Source organism: Urocitellus parryii, chromosome 7 (genome assembly GCF_045843805.1).
Source record: "Urocitellus parryii isolate mUroPar1 chromosome 7, mUroPar1.hap1, whole genome shotgun sequence".
In the NCBI taxonomy this organism is placed as follows: Eukaryota; Metazoa; Chordata; class Mammalia; order Rodentia; family Sciuridae; genus Urocitellus; species Urocitellus parryii.
Genome location: NC_135537.1, coordinates 7,886,102 through 7,913,067, shown reverse-complemented (window position 1 = coordinate 7,913,067; position 26,966 = coordinate 7,886,102). Strand labels below are relative to the sequence as shown.

The 26,966-nt window shown below is 50.3% G+C and overlaps 1 protein-coding gene across 4 annotated transcripts in view; it reads right to left on the bottom strand.

The window, feature by feature from the left end:
• Zfat (zinc finger and AT-hook domain containing) overlaps positions 1 to 26,966 on the bottom strand; it is a 206,253-nt gene that overhangs the window by 10,426 nt on the left and 168,861 nt on the right. For all 4 annotated transcript variants that reach the window (XM_026407368.2, XM_077800861.1, XM_026407367.2 and 1 more), the window contains 3 exons: positions 22,956 to 23,074; positions 17,403 to 17,529; positions 16,804 to 16,934 (listed from right to left, as the gene is read on the bottom strand). In XM_026407368.2, coding sequence (XP_026263153.2) covers positions 16,804 to 16,934; positions 17,403 to 17,529; positions 22,956 to 23,074 — 377 coding nt within the window. The remainder of the gene's footprint in view (positions 1 to 16,803; positions 16,935 to 17,402; positions 17,530 to 22,955; positions 23,075 to 26,966) is intronic.

Genomic DNA, 26,966 nt, shown 5'->3' with positions numbered 1-26,966 from the left:
TATCAATGTAGGAGAGAAATGATTAGACCTCCAGTCAATCCCCTTTGTGGGGAGGGCAGACACAAAGTTGTGGAGGCTGGAAAGTCTTGGAGACTGGAGGCAGGGGCAGGCCGGCATCCACCCAAGGAGGATGGGGCCCGGACAGCCAGTGGGCACAGGGTGCAAGAGGCCAGAGTGGTGTCCCTCATGGTCACACACCACTCATCCTTACCCTGCTCCAGGCAGGCTCTTATGCCTAGCCCTCCCGGACCTACCCCTGTCCCTGGAGTCTGACTGCCACCCCGTCACTGCCTCTGCTCAGCCTCTGGCAGCACCTGGCTCTCTGGCTCTTTCCTTACTCGCTCCCTCTGCACAGTTCTCTCCTCCCTCCTACTACTGCCCAGCAGTGTCCTCTGGTCCTCGCTGCTGCATCCCCCTCCTCTCTGGATCTTGAGCAGTGCCGCCGCGTTCAGCCAGGACCACTTCTCTGTCTCCATTCCCTCCCTACAGCTTCTCAGCCAGACTCACTTCAAATATTGGCTTTAGGCTCATGACTGCCAGATCCATCTCTAGCAGACCTCTCCTTGTAACCCAAACACACAGAGCTTGATCCCTGCTGGGTACATATTCCGGGATGTCAAATGGCGACTTCCAAGTTAACAGCCAAAATCCAACTACTCCCTCCAATTCTGATGCTCCTCTTGACCTTGACCTCCTCTGGGCAAGGGGCATCACCACCAGCCCATTTTCCTAAACCAAAGGCTTTGACCCACCCACACCCTCTTCTCTTCCACACACTCTGTGTCCACAGCACCAGCAGGAGCAGCTACCCTCACTATGAAGATGCAGTTGGCACTCCCAGGCCCCTCCTCTGCAGGCACACCTGGGTATGCCACAGCCGTCTCAAAGGGTCTGACCACAGGGCTCTTAGGCAACCTCTCATGTCCATGTAGCAGTACTAGGGTGGGCACCTCGGCTCACCTCTCAAGGCCACTAACACAGGGTGGGAGGTGCTGTGTCTGACTGAGGCGCACATGCAAGAGGTACCGGCATGTGAGGTGGCACCAAGATCAAGGTGAGCAAATGGTGAGTATGCTGGTGTAAATGTCAGCTTGGACTTTCTCATTTCACCTCTAAACTTTCTTGAATTATCTCACACATAAACTTTTGGGGGGCACTTCACATCTAAACCATAACACCGTGAGATTGTAACATCACACCTGAGGCCACCCTTAAAGAGGCCTTAAGACCCATCACACAGCACTAAAAGACAGCCGCCTAGCTTTAAAAACAGTCACTGGATACACAAGCCATCCAGGCTAGAGAAGATGCACAGTCAAAAAGATGCCCGTGTCTTCCAATATATGGCACAATGTCATCTGAGGGGACAGCTAGACATACTGACTGTCCTGGGGGCGAGGACTGACAACAGGGGATATAGAACACATTCCTTGTCTCAGAACTGATGTGACGAGCTAGTCAATACCAGGGGGTGCTAGTGCAACTCAACCAGCTGTCCCACGAGCACCATGCTGGGACTCCCGTCCTCTGCTGGCTTCACTCTTGACCCCTTCCTGCATGCCTGCATCCAGAATGCAGGACCGGCTACCCCTCAGGAGTCTGGAGAAAATACCCTGCCTTCCCAGCTCCCTCAGGGCTGCTCCCACTGGCAGCCTGGAGAGGAGAAGCACACTTGCCGCTGGCCTCCCTCTCCATCTCGCTGTCCTCCGTGTCACACTCCTCTCCCTGCACTGTGCGGAAAGCCTGTGATCTCAGAGGCACCACCCTCCACCCTCTGCAGAGATGTTAGGGAAGTTGTGGGGGTGGATGGCAATGCACGACCAAGAACTGTTCTCTCAAACCACTTCTAAATGTCCCTCCAGTCACGAGGACTAAACAACAGCCCTGTATATGATCCCCTCAACCTGGATCCTAACTCTGAATTGCACATAAGCAGAGATTTCACAGGCGCACACCTGCTGTGCACGCTGAGGGAAGGCTGCAGTGGTTCTGCTCAGGAAAGCCCCCAGCGTCCACATGCTGCTCACATGTCTGGATCCCCCACTCCACCTCTGCTCAGCCTGGCTGGAAGCTGGTGCACCCCTCGCAGACTCTATGCTCAGGTGACCACAAACTTAGCAGCTGAAAACAACCCAGTTTTATCATCTTACTGCTCTGGAGTTCAGAAGTCTGAAACCACCACATCACAGGGCTGCATTCCTCCTTGGCTTCTCCGGCTTCTAGAGGCCACCTGCTCACCTTGGCTTGTGGCTCCTTCTACCTCCAAAGCTAGCAGTGGCTGGGGCATCCCTGGATGCAGTCCTCTGGTTCTGACTCTTCTGCCTTCTTCTGCCCCACATAAAGGGGCAATGCGGTTGAGTCCTCCACAGGATGCAGGTCAATCTGCCCATCTTAAATTCAGCCATTCAGCAACTTTTATTCCTTCTTGTCATGCAGAACCTACCACGCACAGGTTCTGGGGTTGGGGACTTGGGCATCTCCGTGGGCCACTGTTCTGCCAATCTCCGTCTCTTAGGCAGTCATGGCTGAGTAGTAACAGATTCTTACTGGTGTGCTGTCAGAGACTGCATTTGCTTCTCCTTGCCATTATAGTTAGGACACTGGCATGCCTTCCATTTGGCATGCACATATCATATCTATGAATTTCATCCTGGAATGGTAATAGATGTCACAAAACATTCGCCATTCAGTAAGAGCAGCAGCTCTGTGGGGTGGAGACCCTGTGAGCAGGTCAAGCTGCCCGTCTCCTAAGATGACCTACCCTGCTGTGCCCAGCTCTGCCTGGAACTAGAAAGCCAGGCTGGGCTCCAGCGCATCCTTCTCTCCAGAGCTGAGCTCTCGTCACTGGCTGAGCTGGGCCTCGCTGCTTAGTGTTCCCCGACGCCAAGATCAAAGGAAAGGATACAGTGAAGTACTCCTTACTGAAGGTACCAACATCTTCTGAGGCCCCCTTTACCTCAGACGTTCCCAACTCCATGACGTGGTGAGAGTTAGAGGGCTGTGGACAAAGAGCCCACGAGAGCCAAGCACAAGAACAAGCAAAGAACCCCAAAGCTGACTCTTCTAGGTGAGACCATGGGGGACATTCAGGCTCCAGGGCAGGAGCTTACCCTCCCTAGCAATTAGGGCTTCTCCCTCTGCTTAGATGACAGCCATGCACAGTCCCCTGCATTCTGAGAGGGTGGAAGGCAGAGCCACTTTATGAGGGTCACAAGCACACACATTTGCTTTCACAGCTCCGGGCTCAGAGCAGTCTCGCACGCATCAGAAAGAAAGAAATGGCAAATGTGATCCCAAAGTATGTGCGAGATAGCATAAATGAATGTGGTTTGTTAAAAAAAAACTTACATTCCTAACTCTAGAAAATGTATGTACATATAAGAGAAAAACAGGGATGTTATCTGCAAGAAACTAGTGAAAATATCGGGATATTCACAGGCAGGAAGAAACCATTCCAGATGTCAAGGAAGAAGGAAAGCCTTCTAAAAAGGAGAGGACGGGAGGGAGCGAGGAGGCTCGGACTCCCCTCACAGCCAGATTGCACTCCGGAGGGGAGGCACGCAGCCTGCCCTGCCACCTGCTTTTTTCTTGGTTGTAAGGAGACAGTAGGCTTTTCTGGAAATACACAACATGCACGGTCCTAAGCCCACGCTGTAATGGCTGCTCGCTGACAGTCATCTCCCTGCATCTCTCCAGGTCCAAGGTGCTGGGCCTCCTGGGCGCTGGGCGGCTACAACCCGTCTGTTGAGCACTAGGGCATGTAGCTCTGCTGCACAGAGGGGACCACTGTGGCATGATATGTCCCAGCAGCACCTGGCCCAAGCCCAACAGGAAGGGCCAGCTCTCTGTGTGGTGAGAGGGTCCTGCAAACAGGGAGAGGCGCCACAGGCGGGCTTCCCCCTGGCCGCTGCACTGGGGAAGAGGACACAGAGGTTTCGACCCACTGCACAGCCAAAAGGACTCACTGGCCGGAACACCTTGTGCTTCTCTGACTCAGGAGGTTGGGTGGAAACAATCACCTGGAAAGAAAAAAACTTTCTTCTGCAACAGGGCTCTAATTCTCTGAGAGTGAGAACAAGGAGAGGTGGAGGGGTCAGTGCCGGGCACAGGACTCCTGATGGCTGCTGGATGCCAGCCCTTCTGGAAAGAATCTGCGAGGGCCCAACCTCCTCACTGAGCAGAGCTCCCTGTGAGCTTGCACTACTGCGTGCTTAGCACATGCCCCTGCACAGTAGGCACTCATCAGACGCTGACTGGGATTCTAGCATCCTAGTGTGTCCCTCAGGACTGTTTTAAAGCCCCACTGAAACAGATGGAGGTGTAGCCACAGTGAGGAGGGAGGCGGCGGCAGCTGACTGGAGAGTGTCTGCTGCTATTTAGACAGGCTTACCGTGCATGGCTCTTTACTTTGCTGACCTTTAAGCACACAGACTCTGCATTTCCATTTCTCTTGGTGCCAGACGCTGCACGCAGGGCTCCGTGTCATTGCCAGGCACTCACATGGGGGCCGCGTCTCCCTGATCTCCACCCAGCCTGGAGATCCCCTCAGGGTCAGGCCTGCTCTTCTCCTCCCACCAATGCCCTCGCTGCAATGTGGGCCATCCTGCTGCATCCCCTCAGGGAGAGGCACCCACATGCCCGGTCTTCACAAAACCACCCAAGTAACCACCCCTGCAGGCCCCAGCTTTCCTCTCTGCCCACGCCGTGTCAGCCTGCTGCAGGTGCAGGTCAAGAGGCAGGATGCGATTGCCTCTGCCCCGCCTGCCACCCTGAGATGCCCTCTCCATGCTGGCTGGGGAAGCCAGGGTGTCTTTTCTGGGCCGACTTCCCCCCAGTCCAGCAGTCTGCTTCCTCTAGCAGTTTCTCTCCCTGTCCTCAGACATGAGGACCTCAAGCCCCCGCAAGACCCCAGAGGAGGCCTGCTGGACAGTGGAGTGGAAGAAGAGCGTGAAGCAGGCGAGAGCCAGGCTGGGCTCCTCCCTGTGCCGCCAGGGCCCCGCCTACCCGAGGCAGGAATCCAAACCCAGGACGACAGGGCCACAGGGTGGTCTGAAATGTTTTCATAATGAAACACCCTCCACCTAAATCGCCTGGCACACTTAACAAACTTAATGAAGATATCAGTAGCAAACAGATCCGTGGACAGAAAAAGAGACCATCAACCCCTTCTTACTCTGATCCTGCCCCACAGGGGCTGGCGTAGGAGTCTAAGGTCCCATGCTGTCACCCACAGGGTGCCACTCCCATTCACCCGATGATGGGGCCCACCTCTCCTCGCTCACTGCGGTTTCCTCTCAGATATGAAGACCCACCACACGCGACTCTCTCTGGGCCTGTGCCCAGATCTGCAAGTGCTTCTTGTTCAAGCTCCGGGCCCAGCTCTCCTTTAGCATCAGCCGTTCCAGTTGGCCTCTGCCTTCCTCAGCTCAGGCTGCTGTAACAAAGCTCCTTAAACGGGAGGCTCACACACAGCACAGGTCCATTTCTCACAGCGCTGGGGACTGAAGGGCTGAGGTCAGGGTGCCAGCATGGTTGGGCTGGGGAGGCCCCCTTCTAGGGTGTGGACAGCTGACTGCCTTGTATTCCCACTGGTGGAAGGAGTGTGAGCTAGCGCTTTGGCCTTCTCTTCTAAGGAAAGTGATTTTACCCATGGGGCTCCATCCTCATGACCTAATCACCTTCCAAAGTCTTGGCCTTCCAGCACCGCCCAGCACATTGGGGGCCGGATTTTAACACATGAATTCTGTGGGCCACAAGCATCCAGTCCAATGGCCTCCCTGGGACCTTGCCTGAGGTCAGATTGCCCCAACAACCAGATGTTGTAAGGGGGCAGATAGCTCTGAGCCTCGGCCTGGTTAACCTAGTGTAACTGTCCTCCTGAAGCAATGAGTTCCCCTAGAGAGAGGTGATGTCCTTCCCAGCTGGGCTCCTGGTGCCCAGCAGAGAGCCCGGACAGTGCCTGCTGCTTGCTGGATGGGAACCCCCAAGGGGAGAGAGCAGGGCTGAATTCCACAGCCCAGTCAGGGCCTAGGGAATAGTGCTGTGTCTGCAACCACAGGAGCTGAGAGTTTACGGATGGCTTAGCTTGTGGGGGCTCAGGGCCACCTGCTTTGTTTGCATCACCCACACAAGAAACCCATGGGGCAGGCTCTATTATTTAACATTTTACTGAAACAGAAGTTCAAAGAGCAGTACTTTGTCCAAGGTCAAGTGTTGTCAAGTGAGATCTGGGCTCAACCCAGGCAGTCTTGCTGTACTGCTGGCTATACCAAGGGCTGCTCTACCCTGAGACACAACCTTGGGAGACACCCCCAGCCAGCCTGGAGATCCCAAGGCTTCTCAACCTCAGCCCCACTAGCTGCTTTCCTCCACCTGACCTCTAGTCTGAAGTTCTGAACTCTAAGCAGCCTCTACGGTGTGCCGCCAGAGACCCTGGAGACAGAGGGCACCAGGTCTCTAGCCACTTGCAAGGAGTTTCAGCTGATGGGGAGAAAAGCCAGACAGCCAAACTAAGATGCCCAAGAGCTGGGATGGGGTGTGCCTGCCCTCCCCCATCCCCACCAGTGCCCAGAGTGGGAGAAGAGCTTCAGCCCTCGGGGGAGGAGGATCCCCTTCTGACAGTCCACACTGACCACACAGGTGCACTTCTTTTTTTGTGGTGACTGCCTGTATGTGGAAGCAGCTTCTCCCAGATCTTCCACTCTCGTGGTTAGCACAGGTGAGGTGGGTCTTCCCCCAGAGGATGGCCACTCCATATCCTCTTCTCCCACAGGCTGCGGTAATATCAGAGAGTGACCTTAGGACCCCTCAGTCCTGAATCTCTGCTCCTGGGGAAGCAGGAAGCCTGCGAATGGCTGCAGGCTTTTCACTGAGCAGAACCCCCACATGGTGGGGTGCTACAGGCGATTGCGGACGTGCTGGTGTTGAGACCCTGGGCACTCTTTGCTTACCAAAGTCAACCCGTGTTAGTGGCTTGGAATAATTCAAGTCCTTCCCATTTCTCACTGTGCTGAAGTCTGCCACCAGGAGGGAAAGTTCTGTCTTTGGGCTCAGGGATTTGATTAGGCTCAGGTGGGTAGGCCTCCTTTTAGGGCCCACCGTGTGGCCTACGAGGACCCATTAGTGGTGACAGCTCATCATATTCACGGGTCCTGGAGAACAACACACCTACAGTCCTGAGAGGTTGAAGAGGCTTAGAGATCTTGCTAGACTGGCCATGTGCAGTCAGGGCAGAGAACACATACCTGAAGGCTCAGTTAGACAGGGAAGGGAAGGCAGTCCAGGGGCTGGTGTGTGATGAGCAAAGGGAGGAAAGGGAGATGGGAGGCAGGTGCCCAGGGGGACTGCAGGCCTGTGGGGCTCTAGTCTACTTTGTGAACCCTTCTCAGGTCACTGGAGGGCTCTGAGTGAAGGACGCCATGAGAGCTGAAACTGAAAAGGCTGAGCTGTCCTCCTTAGGTAAGCTAGACCTCAGAGCCGCAGGAACAACGCAGTGTGGCCAGAGAAGAGTAGACTAGCCAGGCAGGAGACCGACAGTGAACATGTGCTTGACGTGCACAGGATGCTGGGAGAGTGCAGAGTATGGCAGGGGAGGCCTGGGGTGGGGCCAGAGACTTCGTTCTAACACACCCCTGAGGCCCACACGGCTAACCCAGGGACTACATTTTGGCTTGGATAAAAGTGGCAGCCACAGAGACAGAGGGACTATTTGAGGCAACACAGGAGGTGAAGGCCAGAGAACATGTTGAAGGTCAGATGTGGAGACGGAGAAGTGAGGAGGTCTAGCTTGAGCACCCAAGTATTTACAAGTGGGTAACACATATGGGGAGGAGGGGAGGGGAGAAAGTGGAGCATTCTAGCTTAGGGAAATTCCTCTGGCCAGGGTGGCAACTACTGTCCCCTGGGAATGTAGAGAAGAGCAAGGGCCAGCTTGGAGCTGCACTGTCCAAGGGCAAAGCCAAGGAAGGCCTGCATCGCCTCTCACACTGACTGGCTGATAGCTCTGGCCTGCGACGGCTAGGGCCAGTGCATCCTTGGGCCCAAAGCTGAAACAGGCTATGCGATCTCAGCCAGCCAGGTGAACGTGCAGGTAGCAGTGTCAGGGAGGAGGGGAAGGGATCACACAGAAGGCTGAAGATGCAGGTCAGGACCAGGCACCACGCAAACAGTAGTAAACTTAGCAATATAAAACGCAAAAGAAGTGGGATTCTGCAGATAGCAGCAGCCAGAGTCACTGCCTACTGGATACCAATCATAGAAAATGGGGCTTGGGAAAAGGAAGAGAAGGGAGAAGCAAGTTCAACGGGCTAGCATCCTCGGCCAGCTGAAGGTGGGTGACGTGGGAAAGGGGCTCAACAGAACAGAGAAAAGCCCTGATGCCCAGTTTTTTCAGACCATTTCTCATATGGCCATGGACATATCATAGGACTAATTGAAGATTTCACAAAATGATGCAATTTCTCAGTAACTACCATGGCATTAGAGGGCTCAGTAAGTAACAAAAGAACTTTGAAAACAGAATTAGGCACATCAAGTCATCAGAAATTATGCCAGAAACAGAAATCTCTGAAAGAGTTTTTATTTAAGACAATGAAAAAGAAAAGTTTCAAACAGCTAAGGGGAACCAAGAAAGGCCTACAAAAGACAAGGGTGGTGTTAAATACAAGAGTAAGCCATCACTCTTGTGATAAATGCATTTTCTGTCTCTGCATCTACAGGGCTGAAGGTGACCACGCAGCAGCTGCAGAATACACAATCTGTAGAGAATGGGAAGGATGATCAGACTTTAAGAGGCTACCTGTATGTGTAATTAGGAGCTGGATATAATTAAAGCTGGCAGAGCCCCAGGATCAAATGAATTGTACTGTGAAGTTCTTTAGGCAGGAGCAGAAGCTCATCAACCAACCAAAACTTGCAGCTGAAAAGTGGTTCTCATAGTAAAGCTGCAAGGGGGAAACAGTCCTCAGTGAGACTTTGGCACTGTGCAAAGATCCAAAGAGCTGGGGATCAAACAACAAAAGTTAAACTTGGATCGTAGACATCTGCTCAGAGTCCAGGTCGCATGCCTGCACATCCAGCATCAGATCACCTGGGCGAAGGAAGCTTTGCCCTCAGTCCCTGTGATATACAATGGCTCTGATTATCCAAAGGGCATCTGGGATCCCCTTGCATCGATCTTCCAAAGGTGCTTAATCCACCTTTAAGTGATAGTGAATGAGCAGAAACTGCACTGTGGGTATGTATGTATGTGAATATGCACATGTGCACTATGCATGTGTATTCATGTGTGTGCATGTATGCACATGTATACATGCATGCATGTGTATATGCATGTGTGTGCACTTGTGCACGTGTATATATGCACACCTGTGTATATGCATGTATGTGTGTATTCACGTGAATGTATGTGTGCGTGTATAATGTGTATGTGTGGGTGCAGGTGTGTGCATGTGTGTGTGAGCACATTTTTTCTTTATCTTCTAGGAAGAATCCTTAGAGGAACCATAACAATGACCAAAAACAATAAGAGAAAAGTAGAGTAAATGGCACAATTGAGGGTACTGGGCATCCACCTGCTGTTAGGACAAGCTGTGGCCGCACAGGCAACAGGATACCACATAGCAGGGCAGGCTCTGAAGGGGAAAGGGAACAGGAGGGGGAGACAAGCTAGGGACACCTCCCCTTTTATCTCCACTATGTGGAGCGCCTGGGAGTCAGGAGAGGTTGTCTACAGTACGCCTCAAAAAAGTGACTCTGTGGGAACAAAAAAGGTGAAATTCCATTTCCTCATCAGATAGTGGAGGGTAAACAGATAATGGAAAAAGGAAGGACTTCACCCAGTCCTACTGAGCAAGATAAGAGGAGAGGTTTCACCCAGGTCCCTCTTTAAGGCAATTCAGATGGACACTATCTCCTGGACGAGGATCTTTCAAGAGTTCTTCAGCCAGGCCTTTTGCTACATATTTACAATCAGATTAATACAACAGAGTGGTTGTTTTAAAAAGTGATAGTGAAAGTGATAGTGGTTGAAGCCTCACATAAACCCCTTTCCATATTCCTCTGTTACTGTGCTACAATCATGAAATGCTCAACACTGCCCCCAGGGAGGGCCCAGGTCTGGGCTCCCCTTGCAGATACCTCCTGGGGTACCAGGCTTCTCTCAGGCCAGAAGCTTCACTTGAGAAGTCCCTCTGAGGGCAGCGTCTCCCCAGCAGCTGCCCTGGTCCAGACGCACTGTGAGAAAGGGGCTCAGGGACCCGAAGGCTTGGGCCTGGAATTGTAACAGGGCAGACTAGATACACAGGTCTTTGCCAACAGCCAACTGGTTTAGGAGAAAAGTAGATTACATTTCCCTGCAAAAACAACAAGCTGCAAATAACAGTGACCCAGTGCTGACGGGTAACCCACACAGGTTTCCTAGTAAGCACCAGAATGGCTTCTTGGACTAAGCTCTGCATACTGAGCCGGGGGTGCCTGCTCCCCGCCTCAGCCTCAGCCTCCAGGGCCAACCCACAGCCACCACCTGAGGATGACAAGAGTAGCAGCAGCTGGGTGAAGGCGGGTTGATGTGGGCAGAGCTGGGATTCCTGACGACTTGTTTTTTTTTTTTTTCCTGCTGCTATAACAGATGCCATAGCCTGCCTAAGTTCCAGAAAAGAGTTACATTTGGCTCAAGCTCCAGAGACTGGAAAGTCTATGATCAGGGCCTAACTGGTGAAGGTCCCTTACTGCACCATGACATGCAGAAAGGCATGCAAGCACATCAGATGAGGGAGGGAGAGAGAGATTCTGAGATGACCAACCTACTCTTAAAAGCCTGACTTTCTTTAGGAGGGTGGTGACCCCATAACTGAGGCCCCTCTCCAAGGCCCCATCCCACAACATTGTTACAATGGCAATTAGATACCAACATGAGTTTTTTGGCCTTGATTTGTTTATTTATTTATTTGTTTTTAAATCAACAGCTTGGTACATGGGAAGCACGCTGGGATGGTGAAGGAGGCCAGGCTAAGGGGTGCCTGAGGTCAGAGACAGACTTCATTATTCCTTCCTGCTGCTCTCTACCACAAGGCACCAGCAGACAGCTTGAAACACTTAGCACAGGAAGGAAAGCACTAAACGGAAGAGTGGCAATGCCGGGGGCACTGTGGAGAGCCGGGAATGGACGGCAGTAGGCGTGACGCCTCTCCACAAAGGAGCCAGGGCAGGCGGCTCTAGGGCTGCAGGCGAGTGGCCCTGCGTGGACAGAGATTGGGTGTGAGGTATTTACTCCTGTGGAAGGCAATTAGGACGCCAAGCACTGGTTGCTTACAACAGGATGCAGGTGCTCCACCGAGGACCCTGGGGTCGCTATGACTGTGACAGCAGCTCCTGAACTGACTCTCAGGTACCTATATAACCCAAGATTCCTGGGCCCTGAACCAAGGTGTCAACTGTGATAGCAGTATGGAGCTGCCAACACACGTGTGCATCCCTGCAGTTCCCAAACACCATGAAATCTGTGGACCAAGATCGCCTCCATGACACCTGAGAATTCACCCAAGTGAGTAATAACCCCTGGACGAACTAACAGCCTTCCCCTGGCAAACAGAGCCCTGCACTCTTTGAGTGTCAACCTGACTGGCCACAAGGTGTCCAGGTATTTGACCACATGTTACTCTAGATGTGACCGTGAGAGTGCTTTTGGGGAGACTAACTGGCGGACCGAGCTGAAGCAGAGGGCGGATCTCATCAGTCTCAGACTCCAAGAGAGTAAAGAGGCTGACGTGCTGCCTTGGCTGTGACACTGGTTTGGGTGTCCCTCGAAGGCCTATAACTGAAGGCCTGGTCAACACTTGGCAGTACAGAGAAGTGGTGGCACTTACAGGTGGTCCCAGGGTCACTGGGGGAGATTCCTAGACATGCTCTCACCAGAGACCAACCGTGGGTCCGCCCAATCTTAGACTCTGAACCTCTGAAATCATAAGTGAAAAGCTCTCTTTGCTCCGTGGTGAGGAGGATTCACTACAGGGTACCTCGTCACAGTGGTGGAGAGCCCCAAATCAAAAGGGATTCCTTCTGCTGAGCCGACTTCGAGCTGGGCATTGTCTTCTCTGATTTTGGTCTCCAGCTGAAACATGCCAGCCTCCAAACCAAAACCACAACAGGCTCTTGGACCTCAGCTTGCTGATGCTGTCTTGGGATGTGTCAGCCTCCGCCATCCCAGGAGCCATTGGCTTATTCGCCCACACCCTGTGGGTGCTGAGTCTCTGGATCATTCTCGTTAAAAGAATATGCTTTCTCACAGTCTCAGCAGAGGAGCAACAGTGACCGGCTGCTGGAAGGGAGCTTGGCAAAGCACAGGCCACTGGACAGCGTCAGCTGGGCTGAGCTACATGAGGTGAGGCCCCACACAGGGGAAGGTCCTGGGCAGAGCGCGTGTGACATCTGGACTGAAAGGTCATCTCGCTGAAGTTACCTGGTTTTGTAAAAGCTACACAATGAACAGCAAACCACCTGTACCATTTCACTTGCCATACAGAGACCTTCTCCCAGAGAGACCGTCCCTCACCCTCGGGGGTCAACACCTACAAAGCACCCAGTGTCCCCCATAATAAGAAAAATTCTGTAAGAAGAAACAACACCACAGATTTTTAAGAATAAAAAGCTCCTGGATTATCATAAATGTAGCCAGTCACATCCTCTTGACCTTGGCAGGAGGAAGCTGTGCTGTGAAAAAGTAGTCCTGTTCCTCACAATAACTCCCTGAGACGGAAAGGTAGGCAGGTGGCCCTGCTGATGACGTACGCTGCAGAGGCACAACTGCACTTGGCCACATCCCCTGGCGGATCCCCTGCCCTCTGTGGTGATAGGCTCTTCTGGGCCTACACTGTCCTTCCTTCCTCTGCACCCTTCACCTCCGACGCACCAGAAAAATGCACCACATATTACGCGCACTGGACTTCACGTTCCTCAACGGCCACACGAGCGCTGCGACCACTGCATTCATCCTCCTGTTCACTGAAACGTCCCCAGTGCCGAGGCAGCATTGCCGACACACGAGTAAAGGGAAGTGGCGGGTCCACAGGACACACTTCTGCGTCCAGTGAGGACTCAGATGGTCCAACCATGGGCTCCATCTCGTCCATGTCTCTTCAAGAAGTAAAAGATTGCCCTTAGCCCCCACTGCCGCACACTCAGCCTCCCCACAGGCCTGCCCTTATTTTCTTCCCTGGCAATGGCCAGGGTTCCTCCTTCTGAGTGCTGCTAAGCCCTAATCTCAAATACGTGACGTTAATCACTTTGAATTACCAGTGATGAACGGTGATATTAATATTACTGGACAGTGGCGCATCCTCATCAATGTTTATAGCAGCTCAATTCACAATAGGTAAGCTATGGAGCCAGCCTAGGTGCCCTTCAACAGGTGAATGGTAATGAAAATGTGGTAAAAATATACAACGGAATATTACTCTGCCATAAAGAAGAATGAAATTATGGCATTTGCTGGTAAATGAATGGAGATGGAGAATATCATGGTAAGCAAAATTAAGCTAGTCCTTAAAAACCAGAGGCTGAATGTCCTCTCTGATATGTGGATGCTAACACACAGTAAAGGGAAAGGGGTGGTAGGGTTGGATTAGACAAAGGGGAATGAAGGGAAGGGAGGGGGATGGGAATAAGACAGTGAAATGAATGAGACATAACTTTGCTCTGCTCACATATGAATGTGAGACCAGTGTGACTCCACGTCATGTACGACCACAAGAATGGGATCCAAGTTGGAGCGGGTTGCACTCTATGTATGTATAGTGTGTCTAAATACACCGACTACCCTGTATATCTAAAAACAACAAATGAAAAAGTAGATCATGGGGAAAATTAAGAATAGTATACATAGTGCTTTGTGCATATGAGAAGGAAATCTGGACACTTTTGAACATAAAGAATCAACAGTTCATTTTTGGCCTAACAGAAGATGCATATAAAGCAGGGAATTTTAGAAAGCTCTTTCAATCTGCTCCACAACAGTGCATCCAAACCTTTGTTCAGGTTTCAATACTGCACCAAGTGCTTTAGGATGAGGTGTCTGTTTTGCTGTTTTTTTCTTTTTTTTTAGTACCAGGGACTGAGCTCAGGGGCCCTTGACCACTGAGCCACATCCCCAGCCCCTATTTTGTATTTTATTTGGAGTTGCTTAGTGCCTCGCTTTTGCTGAGGCTGGTTTGAACTCTGGATCCTCCTGTCTCAGCCCCGAGAGGTGCTGGGACCACAGATGTGCAACACGGGGCCTGGTGGAAGTTTTGCTTTGTTCTGTCCAGTACTGACGTACAGGATACAACTGGAGGATCAAAACATGAAACCCACAGCATAGTCAAGTCTACTTAACGAACACTTATTGAGCAGCTACTCTGTGAGGTCTTGGAGGGAGCAAGAGGATGTCCCCAACACAAGGCCATGCTCCCCAAGGGGCAGAGAGAGGAGGGCACCATTCTGCCCAGCACGTACAGGAGGAGAGTGGCTCAGGACACTCATTAGGCAGATATGAATTCCCAACTAAGAAAGTCCTAAATCAGAGTTCAACTGAAGAAAAAAACTGAGACCAACTCATCTATCCTTCAATTTATATGATGGAACAAATGAATTCAGGGGAATTCTTTCACCTGGGAGAGGCGACAGCCTTTCAAACGCCTCTGCTAGGGGCATGGGTGTTTAATGTCCACCTGCCCATCAGTCCATCCATCCACCTTCCCACCTGCTGTGTACCAACAGCCACTGTGAGCCGGGCTGGGCCAGGCGGACACGAGCTCCTGCAAACACATTGCCATAGGCATCTCCTCCCCACAGTTCCCCAGTGTCACACTGCCCCGTGCTCACGGAAGAGAAGGCCTCCAGGGCGGCTGCTTTCTCCTCCCGCACACACCTTTTCCTTGTTTACACTGGTTGTAGCGGATGCTTGCTGAGCTGTCTGTCTAATGCCTGGAAGCACATCTACGCTGTATCCTACACGGCGACCTCCTGTATCACGGCACCGTCGCGGGTGCTCAATAAATCATTCCCCTGAGTAGCAGCAAATCAATCCTGTTCTTAGAAAGAAGACACAAATCACTATCAGTAGCACCTTCCCACATTCTCAAAAGCATCTGGCCTGTCAGAAACATCCAAAGTCCTCCTGACACTCTGGATGGGAGGACCAATTAGACCTTCCTGAAACACCTAGTCTAGCTCAGCACTCTACATGCCAAGATGCAAACGCCAAGCTCCAGAAGAGACAAGACAATCTGAGACTGCAACCCGGTACAAGCCAATGAAAGCTGAAAATCCAGAGCCCGGAAGGACACGGTCTGCTTTCAGCGACTGCAGAACACCAGGTCACAGCAGGCTGAAGCACTCAGCTGCCTACTGTCCAACTTCCCTCCAGGACCTTCTTGAGGGAAATACCGCCCTGGAGGAGGTATGCAGGACACATAATCCAAACATTGCTCTGGAGAACTAAGTCTGCTCTATGGACCAAGAAGTTTAGAGTTGAGCCAGAATGTTCTGATTGTCCGGAGAGTTACTTGGCGTAATGTCATGCTTTGAGCCATGCCCTGGGCACACTTAGGGAAGTCATGAAGACCATACTGGGAGGCTCACTGGGGACTCACCAAAGGCAGGTCGCCAGGACACAGCCTTGGGTACACATGAGAGCCACAGTAACAATTATCCCTACCTGTCAAGGCCAAGCTTGCCCCTTTCCTCTGTTGACTGTTTCATGTTTCCTTGTTTTCAGTTGTAAAATTCACAACCAAATTTACAGTCAAGTTTGGATAGCTCAGGTAGCCCACACCTCTTGCAGGTGCCCCCCATGACCCTTCATAGAAGAGCCCCTGTCCCTCACCTCCATCCCACCCTCCCCTTCCTGCCTCTCCCCACTTGCTGGTTTGCCTTGACCACCCTTTTTGGCCTGCTGGTTCATTCATGAGTTTGTCCTGTTCCCTGCCAGTGAGTAACCACCAAGGTGGCACTGCTTCCATCGGAAGCCCCAGCAACCAGAATACCACCTGAAACAGGCACCTGGTAAACACTTCCCAGTGACTCCAAGGAAGCACCAAGAGCTGTACAAAACTCCATGCTCTGCACTTCCAACTCCACCATGAACTTGAACTTTGATTCTAAATTATATTTTTCCCTGGTTCTGACGTTTGTCATTTGTGCTTCTGTCTTGAAAGTACTTGTGTAAGCCAGCTTAAGTCGTTTATGAAGTGAAGAAGGAGACAGCAGACGGACAGACAAGTGTGAATAGGTGGAAGGGTGCCCTGTGCTGACGGGAAGTCCAGCTCAGGACACGAGGCGCTGAGCCAATCAGTGTGACCTTTCTTCGGAAGCTGATGGCTCTTCTCCTAGCCTGTGTGGATCTGAACAGATGATGCTTACTATTTAAAAAGGGCAGTCTGTGGGGAAATCTGCCGGGCCTCTGTGGCTGTCCCCACACTTCCCACTGGCCCACTGTCTGCTGAGGCCTCAAGCAAAGAAGGCTTTGCTTTTCACCACAGATGCAGCCACACGTCCACATCATGCTCCTTTTCATTCTGAAATGCTTTGAAATGAAACAAATGAAGCGTTCCTAGAGCGTTCTGAAATATACTGTGCTCCCCCGAGCCCTGCCCCTAGAGAGACCTACTGAAGATGCAACCCTGTGATCATCAAAGTAGGAGAAGATGCGCCAGCTTAGACCAGTTCTGTCCCAAGCTACCCCCAGGCAAGTTAATGCCCAGGCCACATAAGAGGACAGAGGACGTGCAGTGACACAGGGAGCAGGGGTTTCCCAGAGGGGACCCTTACCTGCTTCACCACGGTCACTGTCCCAGGTGCCATGGCAACCACGGAGGCAACGGCGGTGGCGTCGTGCGTCTCACTGCCCAGCTCGATGATCTGCTGCAGGATGTTTACGGCCGTGGGGTCGAGCCGGTCACCTTGGGAGGAAGAAAAACACAGAAGACCATCAGGGCCTATGAAGGGCACCCACGGCAAAACTGGACCCTCCCCTCTGGGCGCTTCACAGGGCCTCTTCCAAAGGAAGCACGGGTTCTCCATAATTGCTTGTTTTGACAAGAGAAATATGTGTATAGTACTTTACAGCTTACTAAGCATTCTCTCTAGAAACCTTTCAAAACCTCGATGAAGAGACAGCATTGTGCTTCTATCCCCATTTCACAGACCTGTCACTGAGTCACCAAAAAAGAAAAAAAACAGCCTCGAGAGTTTGCCTCTGCCACTGGGGCTCTACCTGCAACCTTTCCAGGGCCAGAGGCCTTGCGCCAGACTACCCCTGCACTCTCAAGGCCAGGCCATGGTTTTCGAGGCGGGTCCATGGACGAACACCATTCACTCACAGTTCACTCATCCAGGCCCACTCTGGGTGTCCACAGACTTGCCCTCACCATTCTCAGAGGTGTATCTCAGGTCCTGGAGTGCAGCCACAGCTGCCTGCGTCCCCTGAACATCTTCTTCGGCCTCTGTGATGTGGAGATACTGGGTGGAGGGCTCCTCAGATGTTTCTGTTGCTGGCTAAAATAAAGACAAAACCTAAGTGATCTTCTAACAGGCTGACCAACCCCCACGGGCTTTAAGACAATGTACTGAGACAAAGCAACACTGACAACATCTCATTTACCTAGCTTTCCTGAGAAATCAGTTGCTCCAATAAATAATCCCAAAGAGAAACCTTCTCTTTGCAAGTACCAAGATTTAAAAACCAGCTCTGGTGGAAGCTTCTTGTTCCTTGTTCTTGCAGGAGGAAGAGCAGAGGATGCTGCTCACAGTCAGAGAACAGCATGCTTATTATTCTTGCACATGCACTACCAGTGGCTTCCCCATCTCCTCCCATTGCTACCAATGCCATGATGAATCTGCCCCTTACACGGGACCTCAGGCCATGGGGCTAAGAGACGCAACTGAGCAGCCAACAGTAGGGAGGAGGAGAAGAAAGGGGGGGGATGGGTAAGTACACGACATGCAGAGCCTGGGTGCCAGCGTGTGGGAAATCCAGTGCATCCCAGCTGTTCACGCCATTCTGTTAGCTATGTGAAGGTATGATAAACAAAACTCCCTACAAGACAGCCATCTGTGCTAGATCAGCACTTATGATGGGGAAGGACGTTCACAGGTACAGAGAGGGTCAGCAGGGGAAAAGTGGGGAGAATTTTCACAGAGCTGGATAAAAGCAATGGTCTCCTTCAGGTCAGGCTGGGCATGGGAGCAGAGCTATGAGGCAGGATGCAGGACTGTCACCAAGGAAGGAGAAAAAGGAAGACCGCCGAAGAGGCTTAGAGGAGCCACAGTCATGCTCTATAAGCACTCGCTGGGAGCTGACGGAGGCCAGCAGGCCAGGCACCTGTCCTTTCACAGCCAGCTGGCCAGCTCCATTTAGGTTTTTCCAGGCTGACCCAAGAGACTCCCAATAAATACCTGATGAATGCAGAAATCAACAAAAAGAACGGCATTTCCCTTAGGAGCCACTGAGCCATGTCTTAGCTAACACTGGACCCAGGCCTGCCTGAGCCTGCCAAAGAAAGGCACACACATGGAATGCCACCTCATTCTGGGGACTGCATATTAGTACAGCGCTCTTTGTTTTTGTTTTTCAAGAGAAAAATATAATTTTAATGAAAGAAAAGACATTTTAGAAATTTATTTATAAAAATTTGACCTTCTAAAAAACTAGGATTTTTTCCAAATATAGTTCACTTGAATAATTTCAAGACAGAATCCTGTACCTGCCTTTGTAAGGCATTTCTGAGAGCCAGAGAGCCCAAACTCCTAGAATAGGCAACATGTTAGTCCCTGGCGACCACAGGGCCCAGCTTATTGGCTGCTCGACTGTCTCACTTGTGGGGTCAAGGATAGGGCTTTGTGTCAACTGCTTTTGCTCTGCATAAGGTGGAAACTGCTAGAAGGGAGGCCTGCTGCATTCATTGACCAGTGACCAGTGACCAGGATGGAATAAGCTTTACATCACAACCAAGCCACATCTCTTTAGTTCAAGAAAGCAAATCCTTGCAGCATGACTCTGAAACACCAGGGGATTAGCCGTGTCCCCACAGACAGAGCCTGAAGCTGAGGACACTAGCCTCACCAGCAGTACTCAGGGCTTCCTCGGGCCAGAGGCAAAGCCCAGCACTTACACAGCCTTCTCCAACCCACTAAGCCTCTCAGGCATTATTAGCCTACTGTTCAGATGAGGACCAAGGCCACAGGTTTAACAATAGCTCGAGGTCAAGCAGTTTGTAGAAGATAGAGGCAGGACTCAAAGTCTGTCACTCAGAAGTTCATACTTAATTTAAAAATTACAAAAAAAAAAAATGCCAACATACTCAAAAGCAGAGAGAGGAGTGCAATCAACCTCCATGTACCCGTCACCCAGTCTGACACACACCCACACACATTTCATGCCCTGCCCTTGGATTATTTTGAAGTGAATCCAGGAATCATCTTTTCTTCTATAAATATTTTAGAATGTATCTAAAAGCTAAAACTCTTCCAAAACATAAGTTTAATTCCACTGTCACCCTCAAACACTCAGCAATAAGCCCTGAATATTATTGGTGTCTAGGTAACATTCAGATTTCCCCAATTATCTTTAACCAGCTTTAACTGCTGGTTCAAACCACACCTGAGTGAAAGTCACTCCTGAGAAGTGACGGTCCATCTCAGAGGACTTTTAAACCCCACATGGGCTCTCCTTGCTGGCCTTCCCTCTGGGGACTGTTTGTTGAAGCAAGAAGGCAGTGCCTCACAGGTCCAATACCCTGACCGGCCGAGCACATCACCCTGGACAGTCAACCTGTCCCTCCGTCCCTAGTTGCCACCAGCTGGGAGTATGATGCTGAGGCACGATCAGAGCAGAGTCCCCTCCTGGCACGAGTGCTTCAGGGTGGCACCGCACGTGCATTGCGTGGCTCTCGTGTGTAGTACTGGCAGTGACTGACACTCCCTGCTGGACCCACAGCATCATTACAAGGTTGCAAAATTGTAATTTTCTACAGGAAAAACTTCCCCTCACCAAATCTTTGGTTATGCTCACACTGGTGGGTTTTTCATTTTTTAAAGGTAGGCTAATTGCTTATTCCTGGCTTTTATTACCAACTTTCAAAATAAAGAGCTGATTCTCTAGCATCCTATAAAGGTGACTGAGCTGTTTTTCCCAAACAGCACTATAAACTTATAAAATTAAATGTATTTTATGTATTCCACTGTGTTTACAAAGTACTAATAGCTTCAGAATAACAGTATCATCCCTACCACCAACAACAGGAAGTAATGGAAAAGAGCACAATTCTTTTTGCCTTTAGGTTATGTCCCCTAAGGAAGGTACAATCCAATTACTGTTTTAAAGGCTCTCAAAACAGTTCCTGTCTCTTGTTATGCCACCAACTTGAGGAATATCTAGCATCATTCATTTCCTCTTCTCTCGATGTTTAGGACTTTCTTTTTTGTAGTTTAATGTTTATTCCTATGTAGCATATGTCCATGATGTCAGAGTGAGAGCCACACCCCAGGGTGCTGGAGAGGCAGCCCTCCCTGTCCTTCCCTCACCTTCCCCCTTCCCTATGCATAATGCCCACCTCTTTATTCTCTGTAACTACTTTATTCTGAAGTAACTGTGGACTTAAACAGGAGCTGCATGCCCTCTGAGTAAATTAGGCATTATTAGCCTAATCTTCTAATGGTGACGTCTTTCCAGGTCACCGCACCACTGTCAACACTGTGCCGCAGTCAGGCTCTGCCCGACTCCACTGGATCTTCCTCATGTTCTTGCTCTTCCAGGACCCTCCCTGGATCCCATGTGTGGGTGTGGTACCAGGGCCGTGCACGTGCCAGGCCAGCGCTCCACCGCAGAGCCACGCTGGCAGCCCATCCCACAGGAATTCCATCGCCACGTCCCTTAGTCTCCTCCAGGAGGGGACAGCTTCCCTGGTCACTCATGATCTTGACAATTCTGAGGAGTCCAGGCCTAGCGTGTGGATGTGGGCATGTCTGATGGTTCTCACAGTCTGAGAAGAAAAATTCTGTGAAGCTCCTTCTTGTGACATCAACCAGTTGGTAAACAGTGTCAGTACATTTTACTACTGATGATGCCAGCCTCCATCCCTTGTGTAAGGTCCACAGGCTCCACTCTAAAGGAACTTCCTTTCCCCTTGCAATTAATAAATATTTGGGTGGAGAATTCTTGAGGTTATGCAAACATCCTATTTCCCTCACACACCTGCCTGGTGGTTTCAGCAACCTCAGAGGGAACTTGTCCACAGCATCACTCCTGAGCTGTTTTTCTATTTCCCCAAATCTGTCTACATTTATTAGCCAGAATCCTCTATGAGGATGCATAGTCCCTTCTCCCCCATTTATTTGTTTAATCACCTATTTATATCAGTGCAGACTCATGAATACTTCATTCTTTGGGTTATAATCCAACGTGGTCAGTATTGATTTTGTTACTCAATTTTCAGCTTCGGCCACTGAGAACTCTTTCTGGTTGCCTCCCGTTTCCTTCTGACATACATCCCCTTTTCATCCTTTCCTTTTCTGTTTTGTTTTGATCACTGTCTGTCTGGAGCACATTTCTAGTACCACATATGCTCCAGAATCCTCTTATACATTCTCTGCCTCAGCCCAGTGATCAACTACATTCCTTATCAGAGAATGTTACTAGACACTAAGACCTGCGCTGGGCGTGGGGATGCATTCCTGTTACCCCAGCAACTTGGGAAGCTGAGGTAGGAGGATAAGAAATTTTAGGCCATCCTCAGCAACTTATTGAGGCACTCAGCAAATTCATGAGACCTTGTCTCAAAATAAATATTTAAAAGGGCTGGGGATGTAGGTCAGGGTTAAAGCTGCCCTGGGTTCAATCCCCAGTACCAAGAAAAGAAGAAGAAACCAAGACTGGTCCCTGGTGTGCTCATTGCTTGAGTATCACTGATTCCAGGCCCTCTCAGCATGAAAGCTTGAGAAATGTAAGGCTGCATACTAACCACGTCACACACCGGTTGTTCATCGCTTATCTGAAATGCTTGGTAACAAAAGTGCTTCCGAGTTCACACTTTGGGGATTTTGAATACATGCACATCTACATCTCTACATAAAATGAGATATCTCGGGGTTGAGACCCAAGTCTAAACATGAAAGTCATTTATGTTTTATGTCCACCATACACAGAGGCTGGAGGTGGTTTTGTACAGTATTTTTACTGAACCTGTGTTTGGACTGTGACTCCTCAAGTGAGCACTGGATGCACTGCCATGGCCCCTCTGCTTTCTGGGGTGATCCTGAGTGCCAGGGAACACGGACAATGCTATGCCTCGGACATTCTTGGTTTACTCAACAGATGCCCTAGGGAGGGGCGATGCAGTAGCTAACTGGTAGGAAGAGTCCCACAATGCAGCCAAACATCCTGTGAGCCCCAGGACAGCCTTCCACAAGGAAGACTCACCCAAATCAAACGTCAACAGTGCTGAGTCTGAGAAACCCTGCCTGTGTCCATGGAAATGACACCTGGTATTTGAAAAGAGGGCCAGGTGACTGCTCCAACTCTGAAGGGGAAAAATGAAGGCAGCAGGAAGGGGCACCAGCGCCCAGGGAGGGAGAGAAGGTCTGATCAGGAAATGGGGCCTTTGCAACTCTTTCAGTGAGGATGGTACATGCTCCCTGCCTTCCCTTCTCTCAGATGCAACATCTGAAACTCTGGATTTGTGAACAGAAGAATTAAAAATGTCAATGCAAATATTCACAGAAGAGTCTAACTTCAACCCAGAAGAAGAATGTATACATGACCCAGATCCTACACAGCTGTACCCCAAGACACAATTATAAAAGGTTTCAGAAATTTCCCAATGAGCAATCTCAATGCCCTGAGGATTGGTGTCTGTGCCCAGTTATACCCAGTCTGTCATTTGGTTTAGAAATGTCAAAATCAGGACCATACTTTAAAAAGTTACCTCCCACTTGGGGTCTCCATCAATTTCCACCACCTTCAAGCCGTGTTTGTTCTTCAAGTGCCTGTTGAACTCCCATTTGGTGCCATACACAAAGCTGCACACGGGGCATTTCAAACCACCTGTAAGCACAGACAGGTAGAAGGTGTTCATAACATACAGGAATGTCAGGCTCCTCTCCTACCCACCTGCCTCAATACATGTCTCCAGCATTTACATTCCATCAAAGTTTACCTGAGCTTTGGATCACAACAGCAATAGTGTGTATGTGTTTTTCAGGGTAAAAAATTAAAACTTAGTGTACTTTTCTCATTTACTGAAAAAACATATGCAGAGACCCTAACAGTGCTTGATATTTTAGATGCCGGAAAGAAATAAAATGAGTAACATAATTCCCTTGGCTGAATGGATAAGTGGGCAAAATCATTCTTTCATATTTTCATTTGCAAATGACAAATAATTTAGGGGACAAAAACACAAGTGAAGGGTACTGGCTGCTGCTGTCGATCTCCCTTGAACCAAACATGTAAGACCAGGACAGGAGTCAGATCCTCAGTCTCATTCACACTAGAAACTAAGTCATTGGTCAAATTCTCACAAGAATCTCCCAGCAAAGAACCAATTAAAAAGCTGGTCACATTCTGAAATGTCACTATTTATTGAACTGATTGATTTTGCACATATTCCAGGAAGTGTTTGGATGCTTTAATTAGAACATAAAACTCGAGGTTAAAAAAAAATTTGGAGTTACACAAAAGACTGTCTTTCTAAATTTCTGTTACAAACAACAACCAAATTGGACACTGAACAAAGATCCCTTTGAGCAGTTGGGCTTTCTGACACAAACCGCAGTCCCGAGATCAGCCCAACTCTACCAGCCAGTGACGCCTGCTGCCACTTCAGGGCTTCCACCAGGGGCTGGGTGGGCCTGGGCACACCTGGGGCTGGGCGCCTTGCCACAGTGCCCCTGGGTTCCAGCTGCTCACTCCCCAGTGGTCAGCCCCTCATCCTCTTCTGCCCTTTATTCTCCACTGGGACTCAGCACCTTCTCCTTGCCATCATTACCATGCCATGTGTCCTGGGATCTCAGAGCTCTCAGGCAATGACCCCAGCGGGGAGAACCTGCTTCTTCTCCCTCCATCTGCATGCACTCTGCTAGGTCCCCTCTAGAGGGAGCTGTTCATGCTCAGGGGTCCCAGATAAGGAAGAGGCCAGGCCAGGGCCATGCCATCTCACCTGCTCACTTTCTGTCTAGATATCACCCTGGCCTCATTATTCGCCTCTTCTCTTTCTCAAGCTCCAGCTAAACTTACTGGGTCTTCTCCCTACCTTCCATGTCTCTTTGTGGTCACCTCTATCATCTCTGGGCCGCATTCTGGATAACTGCTTCTCTTCCTCCTCCCCTGGACACAGCTACACATGCTTATACTTCCATCTGAAGCCTGGCTCTGTGTCTTGTGTTGCTCCTACTCTCACTCAGGGTGATCTCTTTGACTTTAAGCTGATTTATCTTTTACTATGTATTGGTTATTATTCTTGGAAACCCCTCAGAAATGCATTTAGGCCTGAAATGCAAAAACCTTTGTCCAGGGACGCTATCTATCTGCTTCTCCTGGGTTCTTTCGAGCACTATCACTTTTAGAACCACTTGAAAGAAGTCAAGTTCATCGCCTGAGGTTCCCATGCCCTCCCGGAAATGGGAGCCCAGGTTTCAGGGATGTGTGTATGCCTGAGAGCAAGTGTGCGGGCGTGTGTGCGCCTGCAGGGTGGGGTGGGGTGGGGGGACACCTCTGGTTCACCCCTACTGAGGACAGCCCTGGAGGTCTCCAGCTTGTGTGCTCCGGGAGTGTTCCTTTTCACCCCTTCCCCCAGTGAGGCCATCAGAACAAGTGACACTCTGCTAGATTATCAGAATAGACTATCCCTCACAGGGGAAGGTCCAGGGCCCACCTACTCTGGGTTCCTTTTTCCTGTTAAGTTTGGCTCATTAATTGCACACTATCTTGATAGTTTTTCAGGCTTTTAAGATTTTTTAAAATGTTCTCTTGTATTTTTAAATTGTTTTCTTGTATTTTTTAATTGTTTTTTCGTTGTAAGGATTAGTCTAAATAAACTATCCTACCATTAAGACTCAGTTGCTATTATTTTTCCTATAAATAATTCAATATGTATTTCCTTAGAACAAGACTTTCTTGTGGATGAACTAGTGCAGCTAGCAGAAGTCAGTTCATTTAACATCGACAGAACATTATTGTTTAGTCCAAATCGTGTCCATTGTTTGCTGCTGCCATCTCACTTACCCTCTTCCTCACCTTCCACAGGATATGGAGTCTGGCCCGCCTCCCGTGTCACCCTAGTCCATCCCTGCTCCCTCTGCTTCCTCTCCATACAGCCTCCCGCCCAGGGCCCTGGCTTTCCAGCAGCTTCTCTTCCTACTGAACCGGCATGGCAAATCCACCATCCAGAATCAACCCAACCATAACCTTCCTTGCTGGGATCCCAGGATGCAGAGGCAAATCACAAAAGCATACTCATTTTGACTGTCATGTTTCCAACTTCAGGATTTCCCTAGTTCGCCTCCACTTACCCAGGAATGTGACCAATTCTCAACCACCTCATTCCTGACATGCTCTAAGTTACTGTCTTCTACTTTTAGTACAAGCCTTCTTGTACTAAAAAATTATGTTCACTGCACATCAGCCTGGGCAGGCAGGCGAAAGGAGTGATGAGGTTCCCCTCCCTTCAGAGACCAGCCTCCACCCTGTGTCCCCAGCACAGCCCTGGTACAGCTCCACTGGACTCGAGGCCCTTTCCATAACCTATGGCTACATTCTCCCTTATCATTCTGAAATGAAAACTGTGAAAAACACAAGTACTACCACACTATCAACAGAATGTACTAACATAAAAGAGAAATGAACGGAACGTGTTACATAACACACTGTAGTTAAACTACAGATAGTCTGAATGTGAATGTGTAAACACAGTTACAGAAATTTTAGAAAATCTCCTCAAGTTTGCGGCCTCCCTAGAGGTAGCCCCTACACTGAGCATCTCTTAGGGGAGTGTTTCTTGGGCTCTGGGACCCATACCTGCCTCGTTTGCCTGTCTCAGCAGCTGGGCATCCTGCTTACCCCTTCTCCAGGGTCCTCCTCCTGCCCCCTTTAAACAGGGTGCCCCCGGGGCCTGCTGATTCATTAGGGAGTCATCACTCTGTGCATGTTATTCATGAGCTGATGACGACCCTGCCTTAGTTCCAGCCCAGCCTTCTGCACTGAGCTGCGGCTTCAGAGGTGGCCCAGGCACCTTCCCTCACCAGGCTCAACAGAGTAGTGTGCTCCCAGAATCTCCTGGTCTTTTGCACAGATGGGGGCAACTGGCTCCTCCCCATCTCCTGGTAGCCTCTTGCTCCTCTACTCTTGGTCCTCTACTCTTGGTCCTCTACTCTTGGTCTGCTCACTACCTAGCATGCTGAATGGTCTTTGAAAAGACAAACTAAATCACATGTTGCACAGGTGTGAAGCCCTCCCATGGTTTCCCGACACACCTGGAGTACAATCCTGGCTTCTCCTGTCCCGAGCACCCCCACAGCCTCCCTCTGATCTCACATCTGCCCTCTCCTTCCTTGGTCTTTTACACCATCCCAGCTCATTCCCTCCTGAGCCTCCCTGTCTTGGAAGCTCATCCTGCAAGATCTGCATTTGATCTCACTCCCCATCAGGGTCTCCAGACTCGCCCCTTCAGAAAGGCCTTCCCAGACACTCCTGCCCAAGGGACCCCCACCCACAGAGCCACCCCAGCCCTAAGGGGTTTCCTACTGTGATCAGTCCTCACAGTGATCAGTGAGATGTTGTATTACTTATATTTCCTGCATATTTCATTGTCTATCTTCCCTTGTTGATGACACCTTTGATAGGACAGGAACTTGGCCCAGCAACCTTGCTACTCAAGCCCCAGCACCTAGCAACTGTAGGGCCTCAATTAATGGGCGCTGACTCACTGACTCCAGGTCTC